This window comes from Felis catus, chromosome X, assembly GCF_018350175.1.
Source record: "Felis catus isolate Fca126 chromosome X, F.catus_Fca126_mat1.0, whole genome shotgun sequence".
In the NCBI taxonomy this organism is placed as follows: Eukaryota; Metazoa; Chordata; class Mammalia; order Carnivora; family Felidae; genus Felis; species Felis catus.
The window spans coordinates 61356783-61383025 of record NC_058386.1 but is presented as its reverse complement, the minus strand read 5'-3'; the positions used below and the strand labels follow the sequence as shown (position 1 = coordinate 61383025).

The following is a 26243-nucleotide window of genomic DNA, read 5'->3' as shown; positions in this document are numbered from 1 at the left end:
GGGTATTTGTATATGGCCTTAATCATATTGAGGTATGTTCCCTCTAAATCTATTTTGTGGAGGGTTTTTATCATGAATGGATGTTGTATTTTGTCAAATGGATTTTCTGCATCTATTCAATGATCATATGGTTCTTATCCTTTATTTTGTTAATGTGGTGTATCACGTTGATTGATTTGAGAATATTGAACCACCCTTGCATCCCAGGAACAAATCCCACTTGACCATGGTGAATAATTTTTTAAAATGTTGTTGGATTTGGTTTGCTAGTATTTAATTGAGAATTTTTGCGTCTGTATTCATCAGGGATACTGGCATGTAGTTCTTTTTTTTTTTTTAGTAGTGTCTCAATCTGGTTTTGATATCAGGATAATGTGGGCCTTATAGAATGAATTTGGAAGTTTTCCTTCCTATTCTATTTTTTAAAACATTTTGAGAAAAATAGGTATTAACTCTTCTTTAAATATTTGGTAAAATTTGCGTATGAAACCATCTGGTCCTCCACTTTGGTTTGTTTCCAGTTTTTTTTTTTTTTGCGTTTTTTGTGGTTTTTTTTTGTTTGTTTTTGTTTGTTTTTTGTTACTGATTCAAGTTCTTTGCTGTTTATTGGTCTGTTCAAGTTTTCTATTTCTTCCTATTTACATTTTGGTAGTTTGTATGTTTCTATAAATTTATCTATTTCTTCCAGGTAGTGCAAATTGTTGACCTAAATTTTTTCATAATGTCCTGTTGTAATTATTTGGATTTCTGTAATATTAGTTGTCTTCATCCTCTCTCATTTGTGATTTTATTTATTTGGGTCTTTTTTTCTTTTTGATAAGTCTGGCTAGGTGTTTATCAATTTTATTGACTTTTTCAAAGAACCAGCTCCTGGTATTATCGACCTATTCTATTGTTTTCTTAGTTGCTATATGATTTATTTCTGCTCTAATCTTTATTATTTCCTTCCTCTTGCTGCCTTTAGCCTTCTTTTGTTGTTCTTTTTCTAGCTCCTTTAGGTGTATGGTTAGGTTTTGATGTGAGATTTTTCTTGCTTCTTGAGGTAGGCATACTTCCCTCTTATACCTGCTTTTGCAGTCACAAAGGTTTTGGGCCATGGTGTTTTATTTTCTTTTGTTTCCATGTATTTTTTAATTTCTTCTTTGATTTCCTGGTTTACCCATTAATTGCTAAGTAGCATGCTGTTTAACCTACATGTATTTGTGGTCTTTCCTGATCCTTTCTTATGGTTGACTTCTACTTTCATAGCATTGTGGTCAATAAAGTTACATGAAGTTGCATGGTATGACTTCAATATTTTTGTATTTGTTGAGGCCTGCTTTATGACCTAGTATGTGATCTAGTCTGGAGAATTTCCTATGTGTGCTTGAAAAGAATGTGTATGGGTGATGTGTATTGGGGAGGGCACCTTTCGTGATGAGCACTGGGTGTTGTATGGAAACCATTTTGACAATAAATTTCATATATTGAAAAAAAAAAGAAAAGAATGTGTATGCTGTTGTTTCAGGATGGAACGTTCTGAATATATCTGTTAAGTCCATCAGGTCCAGTGTGTCATTCAAAGCCATTGTTTCCTGGTTTATTTTCTGTACAGATGTTCTGTCCATTAATGTAAGTGGGGTGTTAAAGTCCTCTACTCGTATTGTATTATTATGAATTAGTTCCTTTATGTTTTTTATTAACCGTTTTATATATTTGGGTGTTTTCATGTTGGGTGCATAAATACTTACAATTTTTGGATCATCTTGTTGGATTGTCCTGTTTATGATTATATAGTGCCCTTCTTCATTTCTTGTTACAGTCTTTGTTTTAATGTCTAGTTTGTCTCATATAAGTATTTCTTCTCCAGCTTTCTTTTTTTTAATGTTTATTTTTGAGAGAGAGATAGAGCACAAGAAGGGGAGGGGCATAGAGAGGGAGACACAGAAAGTGAAGCAGACTCCAGGCTCTGAGCTGTCAGCCCAGAGCCCAATGTGGGGCTTGAACGCACAAGTCATGAGATCATGACCAGAGCCAAAGTTGGACACTCAACCAACTGAGCCACCCAGGCACCCCTCCAGCTTTTTTTTTGACAGCAATTTGTGTGATAAATTTTTCTCCATCTTCTCACTTTCCATCTGCAGGTTTCTTTAGGTCTAAAATGAGTTTCTTGTAGGCAGCATATAGATAGGTCTTGTATTTTATCCATTCTGACAACCTATGTCCTTTGATTGGAGTGTTTAGTCCATTTACATTCATAGTAATTTTTGATATATATGTATTTAGTGCAGTTTATTACTTGTTTTATCATTGTGTCTAGAGAGTATCTCTGATCCTTTCTTGTCTTTGTCACTTTTGGTCTTTTCTTTCTACTCATAGAACCCCTTTAATATTTCTTGCAGGTATGGTTTGGTGGTCATGAACTCCTTTAGTGTTTGTGTTTCTGGGACACTCTTTTTTTCTCCTTCTATTCTGAATGATAGCCTTGCTGAATAGAGTATTCTTGGCAGCAGATTTCTCCCATTCAGCATTCCGAATGTATTATGACAGTCCCTTTTGACTTGCAAAGTTTCTGTTGAGAAATCTCCAGTTAGCCTTATGGGTTTTCTCTGGTAAGTTAAGGACTTTGTTGCTTTTAAGATTTTTTTTATCACTGTATTTTGCAAAATTTATTATGATATGTCATGGTGTTGACTTGTTATTGTTGATTTGTATGGGTGTTCTCTGTGCCTCCTATATCTCAATGTCTGTTTCCTTCCCCAAATGGGGGAAATTTTCAGCTATTATTAAAAATAAATTTTCTGCCTTCTTTTCTCTCCTTCTTCTCGGACTCCTATGATATCAGTGTTTTTACATTTGATGGAGTCACTGAGTTCTCTAAGTCTATTTTTATGGTGCATAAGTCTTTTTCCTTTCGTGCAGCTTCATTATTTTCCATTATTTTGTCTTCTAGGTCACTGAGTAACCCTCTGCTTCTTGTAGGCCGCTCTCCATTGCATTAAGCCTGTTTCCGATCTTATTTATTGCATTCTTCATTTCTGATTGTTTTTTAATTCTTTTATCTCTGTGGTAATGGATTCCCTAATGTCTTCATCCTTTTCTCAAGCCCAGTGAGTATTCTTATGATCATTGCTTTAAATTCTCCAGCAGGCATGTTACCTATATCTGTTTCACTTAGATCTCTGGCTGTGGCCTTATCTTCTTCTTTCATTTATGATAGATTCCCCTGTCCTTCTATTTTGTCTCAGTCTCTGCCTATATGTGTGTGTAGAAAAGCCAGTTATTTCTCCTTGTCCTGAATATAATGGCTTTATGATGAGGAGGTCATGTAGTGCCCAGAGCCTGATGCTCAGGAAGTGTCTCTGGTGTGTGCTTCATGCACTCTACTGTTGTGTTTTGGCTGCTCTATCCTTCAGACCAGTCATCTGTGGAGGCTCTCCTTGCCTGCAGTGGGCAATATTTGGTCCCTGTCCTAAATGAGGTGAGTTTTAACTAGATGTGCTCTGGTCTGCTTGTGCAATGAGATCTGACACCACTTCCACCAAAACTGAGGCCCTGCAGAACTCTGGTCTGGAGATATATTCTGGGTTGGGGTTTGTGGTGGTCTTCTGGGGGAGGGGCCAGCTGTGCTGGGATTGAGGCAAACGTGACTGAGAAGTGCAGTCCCACCAGTGTGCAGGGGTATGGGGCTTGGTGTAAGCAAGTTGGCAGCCAATGTCAGCACTGCTCTGTTTCCTGCAGGTGGCTCTGTACTATGGTGCCAGCCAGCTCCTTTGTTCCTGGACAGGTATCTCTGTGAATGCTGCCTCTCAGAGATGTGCTCTTAGAAGATTGAATAATATTACCCCTGTATGCCCCATTCTTCAGATCATTGTTTCCATAGTATCTACCCCTGGGTTGTTTGCCTGCCTTCTCTCCAAAAGCAACACAGTACCCTCCAGGCTTTGCCTAGGCCAAGCTGCTGCTCTTGAAACCACGAAAGTTTAAGCTCTGCTGTTTGCAAGAACTCATGAAATTCAGCCCCTCTCCTTTTCCAAGTCAATGGTTTTGGGGAAACATTCTCTATGTGCATATCCCTGTGTGCTTTTCTCCCTCTCACCCTTCTCCACAACCATGGTTCCCTCTTCTCTGCAGCAACTATGATCTGTTTTGTCCCCTGAACCATGTCTTCCCATTTTCTACCTTCTTCCATGTGTCCCCTTCTCTCCCTTTAGTTGTGTAGTTGTTCTGTCAGTCTTCAATTCTATTTCTGGTGTATTTAGGATGATTTTCTAGTTATCTAGTTGTGTTCATGGGACAAGACATGCCTAGGGTCCTCCTATTCTGCTGCCATTTTCCTTTCTCCCTTTCAACACTTTTAAATCTCAAACTGCCAGGTACATTATTATGCAAGAAGTATAAAGAAAGTGATTATCTGTACATTAAGCAAGCTGATTCAGAGTGTACTCTACTCCCCCAAAATGCTCGGGTTAGGAAAAAAAAACCCAAATATTTGTACCATAAATGGCATTGCTTGTTAATTCCAAAGCCTCTTATTTTCTAGATACCCCATTCCTTTTTAGAAACACAGCAACACTGAAAGTACTTTAATAGTTATTTCAATTATGTACAGTGTAAAAACACGAGATAGGGTAATTTTGTGAGTAGCAAGACTCAAAGCATCCCATTAAAGCTGGATGATGTTGAGTTGCCATCACAGCTATCTAAGTCAAATACCTGCCAGTATTATAGATCAGATAATGCTTATAAATAAAATAATCTTATTTTATTGTACATCAGCCTGACTACTTTTAGAATGTGAATATCTCAACTGGTTACAAATGCTGTGGTATAACACACCAGTCCTTAAAGATCGGTAGATGTCTGCTGTCTCCGGGGATTAAACAAAAGGAAATATACTGGTGAATGAATACTCACCCATACAAGAGAAAGGGTCATTTGATCACCTTCACTTTTCAATCTTACAGATTATCCAGAAGTTTCATCATCTCTTGCTGTGGAAACAGAAACATAGCAGTTTACACATTTCCTGCATCTCTCAGGTCAGTATTCTGAAGGAGGCACATAGACTGTTACTTGGACTGCTAAGAGGCAGTCGTGCAAGCAGTACTAGAAAAGAAATAAGTTCTTGCTCTGGTGAACAAGATGTTAAATGCTTCACTCTTGTATTATTCACATTAAGTAGAAGTTCTATATATAATTTATAAAGCTCGACTAATAACCCTTATAAAGTATCTCCCTTTCTGTAGACATTACATAGAATTCATGTGCATAGCACTCTATCTCCACAAATTTTTTTAAGTTAAAGTAAATAGCCATTTATTTACAACTTAAAATTAACAAATGCTAACATATTTTTTAATTTGGGCTCAAATTTTTGTATATTAAAAAAATTGTCGCAACATTTTTACAGAAAAAGCACTGATTCTAAATATTTCCTTCAAAATGAAAACACAAACTTGTAGAAATATTTGCAAAACATATAACACACAAAATTAGACAACATTAATTTACAAAAATCTTGCAAATAAGAAAGGAAGAAAATACAACCATTAGAAAATGGATAAACAATGCAATCATGAAATAAAAGTTAAAATGAAGAATAAACATAAAAATTTTCCAGCTTTACTAGAAATATAAATTAAATACCACAAAATATCAATTTTTGTCTACTAAAGCAGCCACTTTTTATTATTATAGTACCCAGTATTCATAAAGACATGTTGAAACAAGTACTTTTATGTGCTGCTGATGTAAGTATAAAGTCATATATCATTTTTATGGCAATTTAACAACATACATAAAAACCATAAAATTTTCATACAATTATATCTCATAATAAAATTTTATGAATGTATTTTAATGAAATTATCAGTGATCTGCACAACTATTCATTATGATATCATAATATCAGAAAATTGGAAACAAAATGAAATATCTACCAATAGAGGACTAGTGAAATAAATTGCTACATTATTATGATGAAATAGTTTGTACCATTAAAAGTAATTTTGAAGAATAATAGAGTTATGTTAAAAAGTTGTATGAGTGCAGTTTAATTTTAAAAGTATATTTGTTTTGTTTTGTTTTTATTTTTTGAATATCAAATTTATTGTCAAATTAGTTTCCATACAACACCCAGTGCTCATCCCAAAAGGTGCCCTCCTCAATACCCATTACCCACCCTCCCCTCCCTCCTACCCCCCATCTACCCTCAGTTGTTCTCAGTTTTTAAGAGTCTCTTATGCTTTGGCTCTCTCCCTCTCTAACCTCTTTTTTCTTCCTTCCACTCCCCCCTGGACTTCTGTGAAGTTTCTCAGGATCCACATAAGAGTGAAAACATATGGTATCTGTCTTTCTCTGTATGACTTATTTCACTTGGCATAACACTCTCCAGTTCCATCCACGTTGCTACAAAAGGCCATATTTCATTCTTTCTCATTGCCACGTAGTATTCCACTGTGTATGTAAACCACAATTTTTTTTATCCATTCGTCAGTGGATGGACATTTAGGCTCTTTCCATAATTTAGCTATTGTTGAGAGTGCTGCTATAAACATTGCGGTACAATTGCCCCTATGCATCAGCACTCCTGTATCCCTTGGGTAAATTCCTAGCAGTGCTATTGCTGGGTCATAGGGTAGATCGATTTTATATTTTTTGAGGAACTTCCACACTGTTTTCCAGAGCGGCTGCACCAGTTTGCATTCCCACCAACAGTGCAAGAGGGTTCCCGTTTCTGCACATCCTCTCCAGTATCTATAGTCTCCTGATTTGTTCATTTTAGCTACTCTGACTGGCGTGAGATGCTATCTGAGTGTGGTTTTGATTTGTATTTCCCTGATGAGGAGCGACGTTGAGCATCTTTTCATGTGCCTGTTGGCCATCTGGATGTCTTCTTTAGAAAAGTGTCTATTCGTGTTTTCTGCCCATTTCTTCACTGGATTATTTGTTTTTCAGGTGTGGAGTTTGGTGAGTTCTTTATAGATTTTGGATACTGGCCCTTTGTCTGATATGTCATTTGCAAATGTCTTTTCCCTTTCTGTCGGTTGCCTTTTAGTTTTGTTGATTGTTTCCTTTGCTGTGCAGAAGTTTTTATCTTCATGAGGCCCTAATAGTTCATTTTTGCTTTTAATCCCCTTGCCATTGGAGATGTGTCAAGTAAGAAATTGCTGTGGCTGAAGTCAGAGAGATTTCTCCCTACTTTCTCCTCTAGGATTTTGATGGTTTTCTGTCTCACATTCAGGTCCTTTATCCATTTTGAGTTCATTTTTGTGAATGGTGTGAGAAAGTGGTCTAGTTTCAATCTTCTGCATGTTGCTGTCCAGTTCTCCCAGCACCATTTGTTAAAGAGGCTGTCTTTTTTTCCATTGGATACTCTTTCCTGCTTTGTCAAAGATTAGTTGCCCATACTTTTGTGGGTCTAATTCTGGGATTCCTATTCCATTCATTGGTCTATATGTCTGTTTTTGTGCCAATACCATGCTGTCTTGATGATTACAGCTTTGTAGTAGAGGCTAAAATCTGGGATTGTGATGCCTCCTGCTTTGGTCTTCTTCTTCAAAATTACTTTGGCTATTCGGGGTCTTTTGTGGTTCCATATGAATTTTAGGATTGCTTGTTCTAGCTTTAAGAAAATGCTGGTGTCATTTTGATTGGGATTGCATTGAATGTGTAGATAGCATTGGGTAGTATTGACATTTTGACAATATGTATTCTTCCAATCCATGAGCAGGGAATGTCTTTCCATTTCTTTAAATCTTCAATTTCCTTCATAAGCCTTCTATAGTTTTCAGCATACAGATCTTTTACATCTTTAGTTAGGTTTATTCCTAGGTATTTTATGCTTCTTGATGCAATTCTGAATGGGATCAGTATCTTTATTTGTCTTTCTGTTGCTTCATTATTATTGTATAAGAATGCAACTGATTTCTGTACATTGATTTTGTATCATGCGACTTTGCTGAATTCATGTATCAGTTCTAGCAGACTTTTGATGGAGTCTATCGAATTTTCCATGTATAATATCATGTCATCTGCAAAAAGTGAAAGCTTAACTTCCTCTTTGCCAATTTTGATGCCTTTGATTTCCTTTTGTTGTCTGATTGCTGATGCTAGCACTTCCAACACTATGTTAAACAACAGAGGTGAGAGTGGGCATCCCTGTCATTTTCCTGATCTCAGGGAGAAAGCTCTCAGTTTTTCCCCGTTGAGGATGATATTAGCTGTGGGCTTTTCAGATGGCTTTGATGATGTTTAATATGTTCCTTCTATCCCGACTTTCTCAAGGGCTTTTATTAAGAAAGGATGCTGAATTTTGTCAAATGCTTTTTCTGAATCGATTGACAGGATCATATGGTTCTTTTCTTTTCTTTTTTTTTTTAATTTTTTTATGAAATTTATTGACAAATTGGTTTCCATACAACACCCAGTGGTCATCCCAAAAGGTGCCCTCTTCAATACCCATCACCCCCCCTCTCCTCCCTCCCACCCCCCATCAACCCGCAGTTTGTTCTCAGTTTTTAACAGTCTCTTATGCTTTGGCTCACTCCCACTCTAACCTCTTTTTTTTTTTTCCTTCCCCTCCCCCATGGGTTCCTGTTAAGTTTCTCGGGATCCACATAAGAGTGAAACCATATGGTATCTGTCTTTCTCTGTATGGCTTATTTCACTTAGCATCACACTCTCCAGTTCCATCCACGTTGCTACAAAAGGCCATATTTCATTTTTTCTCATTGCCACGTACTACTCCATTGTATATATAAACCACAATTTCTTTATCCATTCATCAGTTGATGGACATTTAGGCTCTTTCCATAATTTGGCTATTGTTGAGAGTGCTGCTATAAACCTTGGGGTACAAGTGCCCCTATGCATCAGTACTCCTGTATCCCTTGGGTAAATTCCTAGCAGTGCTATTGCTGGGTCATAGGGTAGGTCTATTTTAATTTTTTGAGGAACCTCCACACTGTTTTCCAGAGTGGCTGCACCAATTTGCACTCCCACCAACAGTGCAAGAGGGTTCCCGTTTCTGCACATCCTCTCCAGTATCTATAGTCTCCTGATTTGTTCATTTTGGCCACTCTGACTGGCGTGAGGTGATACCTGAGTGTGGTTTTGATTTGTATTTCCCTGATAAGGAGCGACGCTGAACATCTTTTCATGTGCCTGTTGGCCATCCGGATGTCTTCTTTAGAGAAGTGTCTATTCATGTTTTCTGCCCATTTCTTCACTGGGTTATTTGTTTTTCGGGTGTGGAGTTTGGTGAGCTCTTTATAGATTTTGGATACTAGCCCTTTGTCCGATATGTCATTTGCGAATATCTTTTCCCATTCCGTTGGTTGCCTTTTAGTTTTGTTGGTAGTTTCCTTTGCTGTGCAGAAGCTTTTTATCTTCATAAGGTCCCAGTAATTCACTTTTGCTTTTAATTCCCTTGCCTTTGGGGATGTGTCGAGTAAGAGATTGCTACGGCTGAGGTCAGAGAGGTCTTTTCCTGCTTTCTCCTCTAAGGTTTTGATGGTTTCCTGTCTCACATTTAGGTCCTTTATCCATTTTGAGTTTATTTTTGTGAATGGTGTGAGAAAGTGGTCTAGTTTCAACCTTCTGCATGTTGCTGTCCAGTTCTCCCAGCACCATTTGTTAAAGAGGCTGTCTTTTTTCCATTGGATGTTCTTTCCTGCTTTGTCAAAGATGAGTTGGCCATACGTTTGAGGGTCTAGTTCTGGGGTTTCTATTCTATTCCATTGGTCTATGTGTCTGTTTTTGTGCCAAGTTCTTTTCTTTTATTAATGTGATGTATCACATTGATTGATTTGCGAATGTTGAACCAGCCCTGCATCCCAGGAATGAATCCCACTTGATTATGGTGAATAATTCGTTTTATATGCTGTTGAATTCGATTTGCTAGTATCTTCTTGAGAATTTTTGCATCCATATTCATCAGGGATATTGGCCTGTAGTTCTCTTTTTTTACTGGGTCTCTGTCTGCTTTAGGAATCAAAGTAATGATAGCTTCATGCAATGAGTCTGGAAGTTTTCCCTCCCTTTCTATTTTTTGGAACAGCTTGAGAAGGATAGGTATTATCTCTGCTCTAAATGTCTGGTAGAATTCCCGTGGGAAGCCATCTGGTCCTGGATCTTATTTGTTGGGAGATTTTTGATAACTGATTCAATTTCTTTGCTGGTTATGGGTCTGTTCAAGCTTTCTATTTCTTCCTGTGGGCGTTTTGGAAGTGTGTGGGTTTTAGGAATTAAGAAATAGGGTGCCCATTTCTTCCAAGTTGTCCAGTTGTTGGCATATAATTTTTCATAGTATTCTCTGATAATTGCTTGTATCTCTGAGGGATTGGTTGTAATAATTCCATTTTCATTCATGATTTTACCTATTTGGGCCATCTTCCTTTTCTTTTTGAGATGCCTGGCAAGAGGTTTGTCAATTGTGTTTATTTTTTTCCAAAAACCATCTCTTGGTTTCATTGATCTACTGTACAGTTTTTTAGATTCTATATTGTTTATTCCTGCTCTGATCTTTATTATTTCTCTTCTTCTGCTGGGTTTGGGATGTTTTTGCTGTTCTGCTTCTATTTCCTTTAGGTGTGCTGTTAGATCTTATATTTGGGATTTTTCTTGTTTCTTGAGGTAGGCCTGCATTGCAATGTATTTTCCTCTCAGGACTGTCTTCGCTGCATCCCAAAGCGTTTGGATTGTTGTATTTTCATTTTCGTTTGTTTCCATATATTTTTTAATTTCTTCCCTAATTGCCTGGTTGACCCATCATTCTTTAGTAGGATGTTCTTTAACCTCCATGCTTTTGGAGGTTTTCCAGACTTTTTCCTGTGGTTGATTTCAAGCTTCATAGCATTGTGGTCTGAAAGTATGCATGGTATGATCTCAATTCTTGTATACTTATGAAGGGCTGTTTTGTGACCCAGTATGTGATCTATCTTGGAGAATGTTCCATGTGCACCCGAGAAGAAAGTATATTCTGTTGCTTTGGGATGCAGAGTTGTAAATATATGTGTCAAGTCCATGTGATCCAATGTATCATTCAGGGCCCTTGTTTCCTTATTGATCCTGTGTCTAGATGATCTATCCATTGTTGTAAGTGGAGTATTAAAGTCCCCTGCAATGACCACATTCTTATCAATAAGGTTGCTTATGTTTGTGAGTAATTGTTTTATGTATTTGGGGGCTCCTGTACTCGGCACATAGACATTTATAATTGTTAGCTCTTCCTGATGGATAGACCCTATGATTATTATATAATGCCCTTCTTCATCCTTGTTTCAGACTTTAATTTAAAGTCTAGTTTGTCTGATATAAGTATGACTACTCCAGCTTTCTTTTGAGTTCCAGTAGCATGATAAATAGTTCTCCGTCCCCTCACTCTCAATCTGAAGGTGTCCTCAGGTCGAAAATGAGTCTCTTGTAGACAGCAAATAGGTGGGTCTTATTTCTTTATCCATTCTGATACCCTATGTCTTTTGGTTGGCGCATTTAGTCCATTTACATTCAGTGTTATTATAGAAAGATATGGGTTTAGAGTCATTGTGATGTCCATAGGTTTCATGCTTGTAGCGATGTCTCTGGTACTTTGTCTCACAGGACCCCCCTTAGGATCTCTTGTAGGGCTGGTTTAGTGGTGATGAATTCCTTCAGTTTTTGTTTGGGAAGAAATTTATCTCTCCTTCTATTCTGAATGACAGACTTGCTGGATAAAGGATTCTTGGCTGCATATTTTTTCTGTTTATCACATTGAAGATCTCCTGCCATTCCTTTCTGGCCTGCCAAGTTTCAGTAGAGAGATTGGTCACGAGTCTTACAGGTCTCCCTTTATATGTTAGAGCACATTTATCTCTAGCTGCTTTCAGAATTTTCTCTTTATCCTTGTATTTTGCCAGTTTGACTATGATATGTCGTGCAGAAGATTGATTCAAGTTACGTCTGAAGGGAGTTCTCTGTGCCTCTTGGATTTCAATGCCTTTTTCCTTCCCCAGATCAGGGAAGTTCTTAGCTATTATTTCTTCAAGTATACCTTCAGCACCTTTCCCTTTGTCTTCCTCTTGTGGAATCCCAATTATGTGTATATTATTACGTTTAATTGTGTCACTTAGTTCTCTAATTCTCCCCTCATTCTCCTGTATTTTTGTATCTCTCTTTTTCTCAGCTTCCTCTTTTTCCATAATTTTATCTTCTAGTTCACCTATTCTCTCCTCTGCCTCTTCAATCTGAGCTGTGGTCGCCCCCATTTATTTTGTAGCTCATTTATAGCATTTTTTAGCTCCTCCTGATTGTTTCATAGTCCCTTGATCTCTGTACTAATAGATTCTCTGCTGTCCTCTATACTTTTTTCAAGCCCAGCAATTAATTTTATGACTATTATTTTAAATTCATTTTCTTTTATATATCTTAAATCATTTTTGATCAGTTCATTAGCTGTCGCTACTTACTGAAGTTTCTTTTGAGGAGAATTCTTCCGTTTTGTCATTTCGGATAGTCCCTGGAGTGGTGCAGAACTGCAGGGCTCTTCCTCTGTGCTGTCTGGAGTAACTTGCGTTGGTGGGCGGGCCACAGTCAGACCTGATGTCTGCCCCCAGCCCACCGCTGGGGCCACAGTCAGACTGGTGTGTACCTTATCTTCCCCTCTCCCAGGGGCAGGACTCACTGTGGAGTGGTGTGGCCCCTGTCTGGCCTTCTTGCACACTGCCAGGCTTGTGGTGCTGCTTCACTGGGATCTGGCGTATTAGCTGGGGTGGATCCGCAAGGTGCACAGGGGCGGGAGGGGCAGACTTAGCTCGCTTTACCTTCAGTGGTCCGCTTCGTGAGGGTCCCTGTTCCATGGAGAGGGAGGCAGACCCATCGAGGGAATGGATCCACAGAATCACAGCATTGGGTGTTTGCGCAGTGCAAGCAAGTTCGCTGATGGGAACTGGTTCCCTTTGGGATTTTGGCTGGGGGATGGGTGAGGGAGATGGTGCTGGAGAGCACCTTTGTTTCCCGCCAAGCTGAGCTCTGTCCTCTGGGGCTCAACAACCCTCCCTCCCATTGTCCTCTAGCCCTCCCGCTCTTGGAGCAGAGCTGTTGACTTATACCATTCCAGATGTTAAGTCCCACTGGCTGTCAGAACACACTCCATCTGGCGCCTCCATTTTTGGAAGCCAGACTCGAGGGCTCTGCCTTGCCGTGTGGGCTGGCTGCCCCTCCACCACTCCAGCTCCCTCCTGCCAGTCCGTGTACTGTGCACTGCCTCTCCGCCCTTCCTACCCTCTTCCGTGGGCCTCTTGTCTATGCTTGCTCCAGAGAGTCCATTTTGCTAGTCTCTGGCAGATTTCTGGGGTATGTAGGCAGATGTGGGTGGAATCTAAGTGGTCAGCAGGACGGGGTGAGTCAGTGTCCTCCTACGCCACCATCTTCCTCTGTCAAATACCAAAAGTACATTTTTCATCATCTTTGTTGAGATATAATTCACAATACCATATAATTTGACCACTTTAAATGTACAATTCAGTGGTTTTTAGGATATTCATAGAGTTGCACAACCATCACCTCAATTAATTTAGAATATATAGAAACCCCATACCCTGTAGCAGTCACTCCCCATCCCTTCACTCCTTCTAAGTAACCACTAATCTACCTTTCAGTCTCTATAGATTTCATGGAATTATATATGTGGCCTTTGCTGAAAAAATATTTACAAATCAAATATCTGATAAGAGACTTGTATGCAGGATCTATAAAGAACATTTACAATTCTATAATATAAATAAAAATAAATTTTAAAAAAAATGATAAAGGATCTGAGTAGACATTTCTCCATAAGTAAATAATCATATGAAATAAGCACATGAAAAGATGCTTAACATCACTAGCCATTAGAGGAATGCAAATCAAAACCACAATACAGCACTTAATATCCACTAGGATCCAAAAGACACATAATATTGTTGACATTTATGTGGAAAAATCACAACCCTCATACACTGCTGGTTGGAACATAAAACAGGTCAATCACTTCGGAAAACAGTTTGACAATTCTTCAAAATCTTAAACATAAAAATACCATATGGCCCAGAAATTCCAGCCCTTATATAAAAACAAAGAGAAATGAAAGCATAGTCCACACAAAAACTTCTGCATGAATGTTCACAGCAGCTATTCATAATGGCCAAGAAGTGAAAACAACCCTAGTGTCTATCTGCTGATAAATAGGTAATAAAATGTGGTATATCCATGCAATGGAATACTATTTGGCAACCAAAAGAATAGATGCTATAACATGGATGAACCTTGAAAACATTATAAAATTACATTTTAAATTTTAATTTAAAACTTTTCAGTATTAAAGTGTATCTATGTATGTAGAAAAACACTGAAAGAAAATATAACATAAGTAAAAATTAAAATTTTAGATTGTTACTCCCTTCTCTATCTAGCTTTGACTGGATAGAGCTTCAACTTTTCTGTTGCCAATATATTTTTTGAAGTATATTTAAAGTATAGTATTATACTATTTCAGGTGTATGATACAATTGTATATATTACTCAGTGCTCATTAAGATAAGTTGTGCTCATTAAGACAACCTTCCCTCTGGCAACCACTTATTTGTTCTTTGTCTTTAAGAGTCTGGGTTTTTTTGTTCATCTTCTTTGTTCATTTTGTTGTTTCTTAAATTCCACATATGGTGAAATCATATGGTATTTGTCTTTCCTGTCTGACTTATTTCACTTAGCATCATACCCTCTAGGCCCAACCAAGTTGTTGCGAATGGTATTTCTTGCCAATATTCTTATCTCCCTATCTGCATTGCCTCAGCCAGAAAAAAAAAATCCAGATTCAATCTGTCTGCCTTCTCAATTCCTATAGTCAGGCTGCTGAGAACTACTACAAAAATAACAAAACCGATTATAAATATTGATTGCAACTTATTACAAATAACACAACTGAAATTATTTGTGGTCTCCAGCCTAAGCTTGCTTGAAAAATCATCACTACTTACCTACTTACCAGTAGTTCTTTCCTTCATTAACCACAACTTCATTCAGTCTCTCATATCACTGCTATCCCGTATCATAATGAAAGTCCTAACACATGCAATAAGGCTAGAAAAAGATATAAGGCCACTCTGGAAAAGAAAAATAAAACTATCCTGATTTGCAGATGACATGATTGTCTACATAGATAATTCAAAGAATCTACAAAAACTCTGAGAACTAAATAAGTGAGTTTAGCAAGTTTACAACACACAAGATCAACACAAACACCTGTTGTGTTTCTATATACTAGCAATGCACAATTGGGAAACCAAAATTAAAAACACAATACCACTTACAATAACTCCAAAACTTAAAGAGCTAGATGTAAATCTAACAAATAATATACAAGATCTGTATGCTGAAACCTACAAAATACTGATGAAAAAAACCAAAGAAGTCCTAAATAAATGAAGAGACATACTATGATCATGGGTCAGAATACTCAGTATAGTTAAGATTTCAGTGGTCCCCAAATTTGTAGACAGGTTTAATGCAATCCCAATTAAAAATGTAGCAGAATTTTTGTAAGTATGGACAAGCTGATTCTAAAATTTACATGGAAAAGTAAGGGAACTACTATAGCCAAAAATTTTCTGAAAAAGAAAATCAAAGTCAGAAGACAAAATCTGTCCAATTTTAAGATATACTATAATTCTACAGTAGTCAAGATGATGTGGTATTGGCAAAAGGATAGACCCATAAACCAATGGAACAAAATAAAAAGTAAAATTCTGAGATAGACCCACATAAAGGTGATCTATTGGTTTTTACACAAAGATGTAACCATAATTCACTGGAGAAAATACAGTTTTTCAATAAATGGTGCTAGAACATCTGGACATCACTACGACATGTATGCTTCACAACATATAAAAAATTAACTCAAAAATAGATCCTATACCTAATGTCAGATATAAGACTATAAAACTCTTAGAACATAGAAAATCTTTGTCACTTTGAGTTAGGCAAAGTTCTTATATATGACATCAAAAGTAAAACACATAAAATAAAAATGTACAAATTATACTCGAACAAAATTTTAAATGTTTTCTCAAAAGAACACTGTTAAGAGAATAAAAAGATAAGCCACTGGCTGGGAGAAAGTATTTGCAAAACATGCATCTGATAAAGGACTTATATCCAGAATATCTAAAGTGCTCTAACAGCTCAAAGATAAAAAAAAAAAAAAACGTAATAAAAATGGGCAAAAGGTTTGAATGGATGCTTCACCAAAAAAGTGGAAATGAGTACAAGAAAAGATGCTCAATATCACTAGGCATGAGGAAAATGCAAATTAAAAGTATGAGGAGATTCCTTTACACTCATTCTGGAATGGGTAAAACAATTTTTTTTAATGGTGATAATTCTAAGTATTGACAAGAATGCAGAACAATTGGAATTCTCATATATTTCTGGTGGGAATGCACAATAGCTCAGGCACTCTGGAAAACAGTTTGGCAGTTTGTTATAAAGTTTCTTATAAATTTAAATATACTTTTACCATATGACCCAGTAATCCCACTCTTGAATATTTCCTCTAGAATAACAAAACCTGTGTTCACTCAAAATTTGTATATGAATATAACAGCTGTATTCTATCTTAGATGGTGGTTACAAGATTCTACACATGTATAAAAGCTCACAGTACACCAAACCAAAGTTCATTTTACTTTATTTAAATTTAAAAATTAAAAAAATAAAGCAAAAAAACAAACTTCTGTTATGCTTCTCTCAAACTTCCTGTACCTTCTTTCCTTTCCCACTACCACCAAAGGTCTGCTTCTTAAAATAATATCTTCCAAACTTGGCTATTTTTTTTCCTGACCATCACATTAATATACTCATTCCTTAGGAAATCTATCCATTCTCTGGCTAAAGAGTGTGTGTATATTATATATATCTATAGATAGATAGATAGATAGCATCTCCCACACAAGATTGTAAGCTGCTTGAGGGCAAGGACTATGTATTGTTCACATTTTAGTGCCAGTCCTTAAGACAGTGCCTGGCACATAGTGTTGTGAAAATCAAGGTTAAAAAATATCTATATATCTATAGATATATAAAGATATATGCATATATACACACTGTATGTACACACTCACAAACACATAATTACTATGTTTCTCACCCAGGACTCTTTCCTGAACTCCAGACCTGAATAACCAAGTGCTTTTCAACTTCACCCACCCAAAAACCTATTTCCTGTTTTGTTCCCACTCCATCTCCTACCCACATCCAATTAATCACCAAGGTATGTTGACTGTGTTTCCTAAATATTTCTGGAAGCTGTGCATTTTCCTCTATCCTGATTACCATGACCCCAGATCACGTGTCCACCTGTGTTGCTGCAGTAGCCTCTTAATTTGTTTCCCCGCCTCCAGTCTTGCCCCTCATCCAATCCATTCTCCATATTGCAACTGGAATGATGTAAAAACTTTGTGAAATGACTATTTCATTGGCCTCAGCACAGTGTGAACTCCTTAACACAGTTTACAAACCCTTCCACGATCTGGCCACTGTTCATCTCTCAAGGTTCCTTCCATAATTTTCAACTCCAAAGCTTCCTTTCCACTAGTTTTATCCCCACACCCTATGCTTGAACCACACTCTACTACTTTCAATCCCTCAAACACACACCTGCTGTTTTCCATTATTGGAATGCTTTCTCAGCAGCCTCCCCCCTCCCCCACTCCAGTCTCCTCATTTGGCTATATAATATTTATTTTTTCAGGTTTCAGCTTCCACACCATTTACTCAGGGTATGTCACTGACCTACATAGCTAAGTTCTATGTCCCTTCTGGATGCTACCATAATAACACTATGAGAACACTTTTATTCTGTGTTGTAATAATCTACTTACTTGTCTGTCTTCCACACTAGATTGTAAGCTCCTTGAGGGCAAGGACTATGTCTTGTTCACATTTTAGTGCCAGTCCCTAAAACAGTGCCTGGCACATATTAAGTATTCAATAAATATCTGTAGAATGAATGATAAGGAGGGAGAATGAAAAACAGGCTCTGAGATTATAGGTCCTTGTTTTTCTTTATTTTCTATATTTTCCAATTATTCTATGATGAATATGAATTGCTTTTATATTAAAAACTCATTACAATTAATTTTATGGGTGCCTGGGTAGCTTAGTCAGTTAAGCTTCCAGCTTCGGCTTAGGTCAGGATCTCACGGTTCATGAGTTCCAGCCCCGCCTGGGGCTCTGTGCTGACAGCTTGGAGCCTGGAGCCTGCTTCAGGTTCTGTGTTCCTTTCTCTCTCTGCTCCTCCCCCGAAAACACTCTGTCTCTCAAAAATAAACATTAAAAAAAGTTTATTAAGCATATTTACAACAAAAAGAAAAAACTATGAAGAAAATTAAAATCACCTATAATTCCACCACCTAAAGATAAGTCATGTAAACATTTTGTTGTATCTCTTGCAATATTTTCTACGAATGAATTTTTTAAACATTGAGATCATACTGTCAGTTTTGAATTCTTCGTTTTTCATTATTGTCAAAAGTAACTTCCCATTATATCAAGTTATTATTTATTTAATCAATTTTATGCTTTCCAACATTAAGATTTTATCTTATTTTTCACTATTATGAATAAGGCCATCAATATTTCATTGAACGTTAATCTTTTTTCTCATTTATAATCATTTTCTTAGAATAGAATCTTAGAAGCAAAACTACTGGTATGAACTTAATTTTAAAACTCTTAAAATATATGGCTTGTTTTCCAGAAATCTTATACTAATAATAGCTACTTCAGGAACCTTATACTAACAATAGTTACTTCAGTGCCGACTATATGCCAGACTTCGTTAGGTAGATTTTATTGTGTTGATTTTACAGATGAAGAAACTAAGGTCCATTTATGTTATTTGTCCAGAGTCACAGAGATAACGAGTTTCAAAGCTAGAATTCAGATTCAGAATTGTCCACTTTCAAAGCTTATTTTCATGTGAATTTCAAAAAAAAAACATTTTTGTGTTATCAGTTATATATTTACTTGAGAAAATGTGGAAAATACAAGTAGAAAGTAATGAAAATAAAAATAAATTACCCATGAACCCACCACTTTGAACAATCTAGTATATTTTCTCAGTCTTTTTTTCCAGGTACAACTTTTGGGTTAAAAATAATTATTACATTATTATATGATTTTTCATCCTGCTCTTTTCACTTAACATTTTTCGGTGCTGACCCATATGTTTCATAAACATAATTTTAATGATTGCATATTCTCAATGGATATTACCATGTAGATATTTACAGTTGTTCAGCTCACCTGTGAATTTCTTTTTTTCATTCCCAGGACCCTCCATCTCCCATGAGGCTTACAGAATTCAATGTTGGGAACCATTTTAATCTTCAAAATAAGTCACCATTGTGGATTGAAAGCTTCACAATTTAAAAGCATTCCATCAAATATTTGCTGTGCAGATAGATGTTTCAGGACTTTACAAGCTATTTAATTTACTAACTGAACCCATTGATCTGGTAGCAATTAATTCAAGACAGTCTTCCTCTCTTTCTTCATTTCCCCTCCCCAATCTGTAAAAACCTGAATGTAACATATATACCTTCCCAGAGACTCTTGTTATTTCTCTTGTCGGGTAAAGAGGAATTCAAAAGACTTCCATGGAGTCTTTCACTCCCCTGGAAAGACTGTTAATTATCTTTATAGGGTCTTTGTGGTATTGAGGGGAATCAGATATGTTTGCTGCTTGTGTGCCTGTGCATTTATAAGCATGCATATGTGCAGCATATTTACACAAAATTCTGCTGTGTGTTATGAAAATCAAGGTTAAAAAATCCAAGGTTTTTATTCAACTCTGCATTTTTCCCTAAATAGCAATTTAAATATTTGCTGGGCTGTGAAAACCATCCCTATATCAGGCATGTAAAATTCAAGAGGCAGATTCAACACCCCATAATCAAGGTCCTCAATTGGGAATTGAACAATGCAAAGCCTGTTCTCTGTCATAAATGTGTAATGTTCCTGAAAGCACCACAACTAATAGAGAAGATCAGATCTCCACTTTATTAAATAAACATAAGTGTTTTAAAGACTTTTAATGTCAGGCTTTGGTAAAATTCTCCAGTTACTTTTATTATTTTCTCTGATACCTAGCTTTTTTGCCTATATTAATTGTTCTTATGATGAAAGAAAAACCATAACCCTAAGTTATGGACCATAGGTTTTGTTAGGGGCTTAAAGATAATTTTCAGGTTTAATTACAAAACTGTTCATAAGGTAAGGCTTCAAAGTTTAAATTAGCCTAAGGATTAGCACTAAAGATCTTTGTTTTCACAGCAGGGGTTAGTGTACAGACAATGATAACCCATAGTAATATGCCAATACTTTCTTTTCCTTTTTTTTTTCCTTTTTTTTCCTTGTTGTAGCTTCAGTGGTAGCTCAGCCATTAAGATAGTTTACATTCATTTTCCCATTTATTTATAATCAACCTTTCTTTTAGTCCTAGTGCCCAAATCAATGAGTATGAACACTAATGCTGCTTCTTTATAATAATACCTAAGAACATTGATGGTTTTCATTTCTCAGCCAGTGTTCTTGTGCCCAGCTACTGACAACAGAAGTCCCAACTCTTGCAGAGATTAGTGGGAATTAGAGGCATCTTACAGATACCAAGGAGTTAAGCTCCTATAAGTACATTAGGTTTACTAAATTATGCCCCCTAAAACCTTTTTGAGTAAAAGAAAATTTGCCTACTACAAACTATTTGATGTTCAAACTCCAGTGGAGGTGAGAAGGTGAGCAATTTAGCTACTTAAAGAAACAAAAAACTTGTTCATTTAGATCCTCTAGGTAATTTTGGTCGAGGTTAAGACTTTTAGCATAAATTAAATGGATTGTGGCCAGCATTTCATTTGAAAGAATACTATACGTGACAAAATCTATTAGGGCCAGGGAATGTTTCTCAAACTCAGATGCTAAGAAGCAACCTAGAAGACTATACACACTAGGTTTCACAATGACCTCATGTATGGGAAGCTTTTTCCCCCTTTCTTTCTTCCTCCAAAACACTCTCTTGTTTAGGTTTTTCTTGAAAGTTTATTTGGCCATTCACATGGTCTTATGATGGACAAACCTTGCCTTTTATTGATATAGTAATGCACCTTTCTCTAAAGATAGGCCATTATTTACTCCACAGTCAGTGGGCTTCGAAGAGGTCTCTCTCTTTCCCATCATCTTCTGCCAAGGTTTAGGCAGGGTAGCTTCTCACTATGATTCAAAGTCAGGAAAGAATCGACCATTTCTTTGATGCATAGAGTGTATCAGAGTTTGGCACTGATAGAAATCAGGTCATAAAAGATAGTATCAAGAAATTATAGGGAAGTACTGGAAGGAAGAGTAAAGCTCAGGAGAGCTATAATGCAAAACTGACTTAAACCATCTTCAAAGGGCCAAATAAATAAGAGTTTTAAGTAGGGGGGCTTGGAGAAATAAATCCTATTCCTATCTCAGCACCTTTATTCCACTAGCTTATAGACTCTAATAATACCCCTATCCATAGATCATTGAGTATTGCCTACCATACATAGGCACTCCCCCTCATTGATTGACTATTGATTGACAGAGAGATTAACCTAATAATTAGTATATCTTGATCTGGCTATGTTGCTTGTTTTCCTTGAGGCCCTGTCAAATAACCTCTGTGGGATCTCATTCCCCAATTTTTTGGTACCCATATTCCACATTTGCAAAATTAAGATACTCATTATTAGGATCCTAAAACTGCTAAAGGTGCTATGTAACTCCCTAGTGCTCTTATATAAGTCTTTCATTGAAGGACTGGGATGAAAACTTGAAACATAACTAACCTAACCAGTGTGCTCCATTCTTTCTTCCATGCTCTCATTGCTAACTTGTTCTTGCAGAGTTTAGAATACTTTATTAAAGTTCTTCAATTCATTCTAACAATGTCCTTGGAATAGAAATTATTTTACCCATGGCACATCTAGGAAAATTAAGGCCAAAAAAAAAATGAAGTGGCCTCCAAAAGCACATAGCTGTCTGGGACAGAACTCAGTTATCATGTCCAGTGAATGTTAGACTGACTTGGCTTCCCAGTACTGGAATTACCATGGAACAGCTTAGAACACTGAGATAAATTAGGGCAGGATCACATTTCAGAAAATTTCCATTTTGTCCAACATCTAAAAGTATGCAATTAAATAACTCTTATTTTCTATGTGATATAAATGTTTTATATGTCTCTTTCCCACATTGGTCCCATGTAACTCACATATTTCACACTATGTGACATCAGCCAGTGCCATTATCTCCTCTGGCACCCATACAGCCCAATCTCAGGGCTGTCTTTGCCAGAGAAAAGAATGTGCTTCCCCATGTTTATGCCAAATTGCACAAAGTGTAGACATTGAGGTTAATGGAGATTTAAGCACAATCCCAAGCAGGTATGTTTTAAGAATATTGAATGTACATTATTGTGACATGCACCTGAAATGTAACATGGCCTAAATTCATAGGAATGTAACAGTCATGCAAAGCTTATCCCTTTTACCTCTCATCACACATATATATCTACTACATACATGTGTGCACACATATACGCACACTACATGCTTCCCTCAAAGTAGGCTGCTTGGTCATCAGGTGCAAATACTTTAAAGGAATGATTCTTTGTCCTCTCCTTTTAGAAAAAAGTCCAACAGCCACTTCAAGTGAAGAACACTCCATTTATACATTCTAAAACTTCTACTTCCAGAGTAGCTATGATATTCAGTTGGTGCAAAAGACAAGATTGTTAAACCCTTTCACAAGTCCTATGTTCTTAGAAAATTTATGAGTTCCATGTAATCAGTAGGAAATGGTTTATGAGGCATGGTACATCTGCATTTCTTTAACCTTTGCTGTAATGTACCATATTAAGTTGTAGTCTTTTGCATGCAGGTTTTATGTAATATAATAATGAATGGGTGACTCCTAAGAGCATGCAACCAACAACTATTTGCTTCCCCAAAAGGGCTAGGACTGTGTCCTGCAGTGTTTAAAACTATTACATTTGTTCTTTGTAGCAGAGTGGTATGTGGCCATCAGCAGAATGAGTTAAGATGGACAATGAGTGCAATATATCAGGAAACAGATATTTTGTAGGGAATGACAGTAAAGGCAAAAAAAAAAAAAAAAAAAAAACAAGGTAAGATGTATTCAAGGAATAATTGCTGTCACCCTGCTGGATAAATCAGCAAAGAGACACAGCATGAAAGCTGGTACTTAGTCTTGGTAATATATGAAATATATTGGAGAGCCAGAAAAAGAAAGGCACTGGGGCTCTAACAGTTAAGCTCAACTTGCCAATTTGCTACAAATCCTTTTTTTCCACTAATCTGCTCAAAGTTATTGTATACAGTATTCTCTAAATCACATGTCTTGCTACAGAAATATCCACAAATACTGTTTTATCTTCCTATGTCCTTTATTAAAAGCATATGCATAAAATTGTTGTTTCTTTTGTATATTATAGTTTTGTTAAACGACGTTGGCAAAGCTTAAAATTCCAGACAACTTTGATGGAAATTTCTATACATCTGATTTCATGGGGCTGTAGTAGAGTTTATTCACTCCCAGGTTTATTGGTATGTGTGTTATGTAGACTCTTCTGTAACATATCTACTGAAGAGCCCCCAACCCTGTGCTCAGTATTTCTTATGCACCTACATGGATGTGAGTTGGGAAATTACCAGCAATGGTTTTTAGGTAGAAAGCTGACTAGTCTAATGGCACTTCATCATGTTTGGTCTCTGCTCAGCCTCACATCTTTTGACTTTCCCTCTGTTGTCATGATAAGTAAAAAGAAAAAGAACTTTTCTTATGTGACTAAGGATGATATGAATTCTGGTTTATTTTTTCTTACACTGAAAATTATGTTTATTATTCTCCAGATGCATGTCACCTGAAAAAAAGAATACAATGATCCTGAGAAAAGAACACAGTGGCACACTTGCTCCTAAATTATACATTACCCTCAGAGAAATATTTCAAGATACCCTCATTAAGTAAGCCCCAAATAAAGTTTCCCTCAATAGGTGCACCATTTACACAAAAAGACCTTTTCAGACAGAATGAAGAAAAGCCTCTCAGCCTAAAAGAAGGTATAAATCATTGGAAATGCAAAGTGTTTAAAGTTGTTTAGAACAGTCATTGCTGACCTCAACTAAATAATAATGGAGAACTTGAATTGGGAGAAGCCCAGCCCATAGAGGTCAGGCTTAACATAGAACCAGAAAAAAGTCTTTTATTACAGTTAAGTTTATAAAAGTACATAATTTATCTTAGGTAAAAACCTCAAACATCTCACCTGAAAAATTCCATTTCATTTATTCCAATATACCAGCTACAAACAGCTTGAATTTGCATCACAGTGTAAAAAAACTCAAATACTACAAAGAAAATACAATTAATTTCTTTCTAGGTTAAAAAAAAGGCATAAAAGAGAAGACCTTTATACAAGTATCTTATTTGAATAAAGGTTACTAAGAAAATTAAAGGCATATATTTTCAAAAGGAAATTTTATAGGTATAAAGATATGCAATAATAGTTTATACAGTAATGTGTAAATATATTTATACACACTTTCTTAATGTTAGAAGTTTTCTTTTTTAATTTTTATTTAAATTCTGGTTAGTTAACATACAGTGCAATATTGATTTCAGGAGTAGAATTCAGTGATTGATCACTTATATACAACACCCAGTGCTCATAACAAGTGCCCTTCTTAATACCCATAAGCCATCTAGCTCATCCCCCACCCGCCTCCATCCATCAACCCCCAGTTTGTTCTCTCTCATTAAGAATCTGTTATAGTTTGTTTCCCATTCTCTCTTTTTTTAACCCTTCCCATATGTTCATCTGATAAACAAAATTTTCAAATTTTCTCACCATATGCAGGAACATTAAAAACTAGTCAATTTCACTTTGAGTGTTTCAATGTTTAGACTTCCAACTTTATGGGCTGGAGAATTTATGATAGTAAAAATCACAATTTAAGCAGTTTTTTTAAGTATATTTATGGCTTGGAAAGAAACTTTAACTGAAATATTTAAATCAATTTTGCAAATTAGGATAGTATCAGACCCAGATCCTGATAATATTGGCATATTCTAAAATAAATCTGACTGTGGCATAGAAGAATTTCAATAAAAATAAAATGCAATTCACTGTACAGGGGAAGCAAAAGTTTTGCCATTGGAACTTTAAAGAATGTAGGTTAACAGTCAAAAATTGTCATTATCTTACCAATTCACTGTCATGCCATACATAAATTACTCTGGACAATTAGAAAGCACTTATTGAAGTAATGTGGTTCAGGGAAATGCAACACAAATACAAATCCTGTTGCCTCTTAAGAGTGATTAAGAGTGGCAAAGCTACTGGATGCTGAGAGTTGAGGTTCTGTGAGGTGTAAAAACTCAAAGGGGAATAGTAGGAAAAATAGGTGAAGATGAGATAGGAAACAATATTTAACCCTTTTCCACTTGATTATCACTGCCCCCAAACTCTGAACCCTTCTATTTTCTACCTACACATTTTCAATTTATTAAAATTGTAATTTAGTTGAGTGTAAAATTAATTTACCTCTTCTATGTTTATCATATTAGCTGACTGTCCCAGAGACAACTTCAGATTTGCATTTATATCACTGCCTCTATATGATTATCTTAACAGAACCACCTGGAACATCTTCTAAACACTATTTTTAAATGTATTCATATGTCAGGAACTTATCGAGTCTCCTACTTTTTATTCACCTGAAAGTTTTGGACAATCTCAAAACAGCCAAATTCATCAAAATCAACTTTGCCTCCATATGACTTGTTTTCAAAGAATGTGGATGATACAATCCTAGTTGAAAAATAAAACATATTTTTATGAAGTCTTTCTATTTTACCCAATCTACCTTTTAAAACTGCCTCTTCATGATAATTCTCACTGCCATGAGATAACATCTTTGTCTTGTAAATTATTTTTGAGTATAGTTGACACACAATGTTACATTAATTTGAGGTGTTCAACATAGTGATTTGACTTCTCTATACATTATGCTATGTTCACAAGTGTAGCTACAATCTGTTACCATACAACCCTATTACAAAATCACTGACTATATTTTCTATGTTGTGCCTTTTATGCCCATGACTTATTCATTCATAAATAGAAGACTGTATCTCCCTCTCCCCTT

The 26243-nt window shown here is 36.3% G+C and overlaps 1 protein-coding gene across 2 annotated transcripts in view; it reads left to right on the top strand.

Moving 5' to 3' along the window:
- The window catches only part of ZDHHC15 (zinc finger DHHC-type palmitoyltransferase 15), a 249534-nt gene extending 226032 nt beyond the window's left edge, over positions 1–23502 (top strand). Inside the window, exons 11-12 of one of the 2 annotated variants that reach the window (XM_006943838.4) lie at positions 4947–5021; positions 19330–23502. In XM_006943838.4, the coding sequence (XP_006943900.1) occupies positions 4947–4993 (47 nt within the window). In that variant the 3' untranslated portion in view covers positions 4994–5021; positions 19330–23502. Of the gene's footprint in view, positions 1–4946; positions 5022–17147; positions 18022–19329 lie in introns of those variants that run through there. The other variant, XM_019823993.2, reaches the window with a different exon arrangement.
- The last annotated feature ends 2741 nt before the right edge of the window (positions 23503–26243 follow it).